At 38.8% G+C, this 5,480-nt stretch overlaps 1 protein-coding gene across 1 annotated transcript; it reads left to right on the top strand.

Moving 5' to 3' along the window:
• The first annotated feature begins 349 nt into the window (after nt 1–349).
• Nucleotides 350–2,905, top strand: LOC140037938 (uncharacterized). The gene is made up of 4 exons (XM_072083121.1): nt 350–650; nt 1,082–1,563; nt 1,627–1,981; nt 2,748–2,905. The coding sequence occupies exons 1-4, from the start codon at nt 350–352 to the stop codon at nt 2,903–2,905; spliced, it is 1,296 nt and encodes a 431-aa protein (XP_071939222.1).
• The last annotated feature ends 2,575 nt before the right edge of the window (nt 2,906–5,480 follow it).

The following is a 5,480-nucleotide window of genomic DNA, read 5'->3' as shown; positions in this document are numbered from 1 at the left end:
TATTAACTGCTTTAGTGATAGTTAGGTATTATTATTACTATTGCACAGGCTCGACATCTGTCAATTTTTGGCGCCGTTGCTGGGGACTGGCGTTAGTTTATTTGTTTCTTTTTAAGTTCAATTTTGTTCTAATTTTCTAGTATTTTTCTAGTTTATATTTCGTTCTTCTAGTACAGGCGAATTAATTTTCGACCCTAAAGTAGAGAAGGCTGCATGTAGAACAAGGAAAGAAACCAGATAGCTCAAAGAGGAGCAGTTCAGTTTTGTACCTCAAGGACCTAATCCAGAGGTGGAGTCGACAAATTTGCGTGGTGATAATTCAAGTGATTAAGACCAAGAGGAATTCACCATGACGAATGCACAAACAATAAGAGAGTTGGCTGCTCCTAATTTAAATCAGCAACCTTTATGCATTACTTTCTCAAGTTTGAATGATAACACTCCCTTTGAACTTAAATCTGATCTAATTCACCTCTTGCCATCTTTTCATAGTCTACTAGGTGAGGAGCCCTACAAGCACTTGCAAGAGTTCGACGTCGTTTGCAACAGTATGAAGCTCCCGGAAATCACAGAAGAGCAGATAAAAATGAGGGTCTTTCCCTTCTCTTTGAAGGACTCCGCGAAAGATTGGCTGTATTATCTACCATCAGGTAGTATCACCACGTGGGACCAGTTGAAGAAAAAATTTGTAGACAAATATTTTCCGACATCTCGAGCGGCCAACTTAAGGAAAGAGATATGCGTCATCAAACAATACCCAAGCGAGTCTCTCTATGAATACTCGGAAATATTCAAAAGTTGTGCATAAAATGCCCTCAGCATCAGATAAGTGAGCAGCTGCTCATCCAATATTTTTATAAAGGGTTACTCTTTAGGGATAGAAGCATAATCGATGCTGCAAGTGGAGGAGCGTTGGTGAACAAGACTCCTCGAGATGCTTAGGAGTTGATTGAAGGGATGACTACGAATTCACAGCAGTTCAGTTCAAGAGAGGATATTCCAACGTGTTGGGTGAATGAGGTAGAAACATCCTCTATCCAACAACAACTCTCTGAACTGACGTCTTTCGTGCGACAACTAGCTATGAGAAATGTCCCACAAGTCAAAGCATATGAGGTATGCACTGCTTTGGGACATTCTACGGAGATGTGTCTACTAGTTCAAGAAGAAAGTGTGGAGCAAGTGAACATGGCTGGTCAAGCGCCCACGCCAAGAAATCTCTATGACTCGTACTCGAATACGTACAATCCAGGCTGTAGAGATCATCCTAACTTCAGTTATGAAGAAAATAGACAGTCAAATTTTGCACCAAATAGACAGCAAGGGTATCAACAGCAGTATCATCGCCCACCACCATCCCATTCAAACTCAAGTTCGTCTATAGAAAAGATGATGAAACAATTGATTGCTAATCAACAAAAGACGGATTTTGACCTACAAAGTATGAGGAATCAATTGGGACAGGTGCAAGCAATGCAGAGTCAGATGGCAATAGCAATCAACCACCTGGAAACCCAAGTTTATGGAAAACTGCTGTCTCAACTTAAACTGAACCTGAAGAATGTAAGCGCAATGACCTTGAGGAGTAGAAAGGAAATCTAAGAACCCGAGCTCGCGATTCCTAAGGACAAGGACGAAGAACGAATTGAGAAAGAGCTTGAAAAGGAGGGCAGAGGCAACAAGGATCCAAAGGTACTCCCGGACCCAATCATTACAGTTAAGACTAACCTATCGTCTTTTCCTAGCAGGTTAGAGAAACCGAAGAAGCAAAATAAGGAGAAGGAGATTCTAGAGATGTTTCGAAAGGTGGCAATCAATATCCCTTTGTTGGACGCGATCAAGCAAGTGTTAAAATACGTTAAATTCTTGAAAAACTTATGCGTTAACAAGAAGAAGTTGAGGCAGGATGAGCATATTGTGGTAGGTGAGAACGTTTCAGCGATTTTACAAAGAAAACTACCACCTAAATGCGGAGATCCAGGTATGTTTAATATCCCATGTAAGATTGAACATTCTAATATCAAAAATGCCATGCTAGATTTAAGGGGTTCTATTAATGTGATGTCTAAATCAATTTATAATTCTCTAAATTTAGGACTTTTGAAAGAAATAGAGATAATAATTCAATTAACTAATCGTACATTTGCTTATCCGGATGGGGTAGTTGAGGATGTTTTAGTGCAAGTAGATTGATTAATTTTTCCTGCTGATTTTTATGTGCTTTATATGAATGATGAAAGTGCCCTAAATCCATCACCTATTATATTAGGAAGGCCATTTTTTGAGTACTACCCAAACTAAGATTGATGTTAGTAAGAGTACTCTCACAATGAAATTTGATGGAGAAATAGTTCACTTTAATATTTTTGATACAATGAAATATCGTGTTAACTTTCACTCTGTGTTTGCTATTCATGCTATTAATCTCTTTGTGCAAGAATTTTCTGAGTTTGCTTGTAGGGATAAATTCAAAGTTGCTGCGAACAAGTATCATGGGATGAAGCAATTCATGAGGTGAAAATGAGTAGAAACTTAAGGAAAAAGGTTGCACTCAATGACTATTTGGATCCCGGAATAAGGCCACCGATTACAAGGAAAATTGAATTACATCTAGATTGAAGAGTGGTGTTTAATGTCTAGCCAAAGATGTTAAAGAAAGACGCTTTTTGGGAGGCAACCCAAATATTGGTTTTATTGTTTTTTGTTGTTCAATTCTTTCGTTTTGTTGTTTCTCATTTGCGTGGTAGTCGGTCTTAATATTTTCCTCTACTATGACCAGGACAAGAATCTTGACGTACCCACACGAGAAGGGCACGCAAAAGTGACTCCCAAGGTCAGTGGACGTTTACTAATCTTGCCATGCCCACGCCATGTTGATAAAACCTCAACATCTAGCGACGATTAGCAGGAAGTGGAATTTTGGCGTGCGCACATGAGAAAGGCACGCAAAAGTAACTCCCAAGGTCAGTGGACGTTTACTAATTTTAGCGTGCCCATGCCGTGTTTGACGACCCAAAAACAAAAGGGAATTTTTTTAAATTTTTATTTGTCTAAAAAAACGACAAAAGGGAGTTTTGTCTTTCAAAAATTCAAATTTTGAAATTTTAAATTCGAAAACAATGAAAAATTTTGGAAAAAAAGAACCAAAAAACTATTTTATTTTTTTCTTTTCTTTTTCTTTCTTTCTTTTCTTTCTTTCTTCTTCCTTTCTTTCCCTCTTCTTCCCCCTTTCCCCTGCTTCTTCTTCGGCCGACACTACCTCGCGCCTGCCACTCCTCCATCCTCCCTCCTCGCTGCTCCAACCTCTCTCTCATCGCACCTCTCGCATGTGCCACCAACTTCCTCCGACTCACGCCGCCACCATCTCCTCCGCTCTTCGCAGCCCACGGGCAGCGCCGCCAGCCTTCTCTTCCTATTGCACCCACACACAGCGCCACTCCTCATCTCGCGCACCACTAGCTCGCGGTCACGCGCGCTAGCCCGCTCCCCTGCACTCTCTCCTTGCCGCGACGTCACCACCTATCTAATTTTGACAAGTAGAGGTATTGAAATTTCTCCCTTATTTAATATTTCTCTGAATCCTCAATTGAATTGTTTCTTACCTGTGCGTGCGCCAGTGGTACTGGCTATGGTTGTTTGCATACTATTGATTCATCATATGTACGTGGCTACCCACTTGACTGTTGGCATTTGTGACTGAGTTGTTCTTGTCAAAGTTTTGATCCGCTGTTGCTAGAATTGTCGATTTCTTGGGAAATTTGCTACTTTCAGTTGGTTGAGTTGTGTAATTGACTGCTCTATTGGAGACATTTGTTGAGATTTTGAGGTGGGCAAGTTTTGTCAGCGTTTATGCATCACACGGGTCTTACACCTCAATTAACGCCTCACCCACTGCTGTGACCCCGCCACTGTCCCCATGATTTCAAGGAAGTTCTGTTGCCCCTCTTCTTGCTTTTGCTGCTTAATTGTTACATTGAGGACAATGTGTCATTTAGGTGTGGGGGGAAGATCAGTTGTGGTGCTAGTTTTTATTTTTAGTTTGTTTTTCTCCATCTTTTGTTTATTTTCTTTTCTTTTTTTTTTCTAGTGGTCAGTTCTTATATGAATACCAAGTTTTGATGTTGGGTTGTTGTCTCTAATTCTGCTATTGTTGAGTTTTAGTAACAAAAGTGTATCTAGTTAATGTGATTGAGTTCAGGAATATCTCTTTGGTAAATATCAGTAATTGCTTAACTTTTCTAATTTTTGGTTAATTTTTCTAGGCATAGAGAATGATTGTTGACATTTTCATGTGATTTGGTCCGATTATTAATTTTAGTTCTCCATGTTTGAAAATTTAAGGCTGGCTGCTGTTACTTTTGTGTTATTTTTAGTTATTGTGCTATATGGTTATAAATAAGAGTTGACTGTACTCCGCTAGTTACTACTATCGAGTAACTGGAGATTTTCACCTAAAGTGTCGATTCTCACGTCAAAAGATAGTGATTTTTATGAGTACGTGGTTATATAGCGATAGGAACTAAGTAACTGGACTCCTTTATCTGACAAATATTGGAGTTCGCGTCAAAAGGCTCCAATGGCTAGAGACTCAGTCTTTAGTTACTATTGAAAAAAAAGAGAAGAAAAAAAATAGAAAATGTGATAAAAGTCAGCTTGCCGATTTATGGGTTTAATGTGAGATTTTAATTAATAGTTGGACCATTTGCTGATAAATGTGAGCAACCATTCCTTTTTCTTTGATTAGTTTGCTTTAAATTGGAGGAGTTGGTGGTTTAGAAGCTAACTGGGGGGATTTTTCTTGGATCTTGATCATTGATGCTTGATATATGTTTTTCTTGATATTTTTGGCAATACGATAGCTAGAGAAATAACCATTATCAAATTTTGGTGTTTGATTGCTGTTTTTATACTTGAGGGCAAGCATGATTCAGGTGTGGAGGGAATTGATAAGGTGCTAATTGTCAGCAATTTTATTGTTAATTTTCCCTTTTGTCCTTATCAAATATTGTTTTAAATTATTAATATATACTTATATTTGGTATTTGGACCTATCTGCAGGAAATGAAACTAAAAATGGCTGAAAAGGGGGACCTGTTGGAGAAAATTGCTCCACACGTGGGAGACTCCAAAAGAGCTTCACAAAACAGACGGATGACATTTCCTTTTTGTTGATTAGGAGTTGAAGTCTTTGATGGGCAACAGGAAACGAAAAGTAGAGAAAATTTCGGCAGAGCTTACTTTTGGGACTTGGACTCTCAATTCGTGGGGAACCACGGAGAAAAGCATTAGTCATTGTTTAAAAAAAACGTACAGAGGCTGGTGAAATTGTTCTTTTAGCAATAGTTTATTTTTTCTTTTTTTTCCTTGCCATGCGCATGCCTACTGTTCGATAAAATTTCCCAATGGGAGAATCATCTTTTACTCCTTGATTAATTAGTTAAAGACGATTTGACGTTCATGAATTCAATCACTTTGCGTGA

Source organism: Coffea arabica, chromosome 3c, assembly GCF_036785885.1.
Source record: "Coffea arabica cultivar ET-39 chromosome 3c, Coffea Arabica ET-39 HiFi, whole genome shotgun sequence".
Classification (NCBI taxonomy): Eukaryota; Viridiplantae; Streptophyta; class Magnoliopsida; order Gentianales; family Rubiaceae; genus Coffea; species Coffea arabica.
This window is presented reverse-complemented; position numbering and strand designations above follow the sequence as displayed.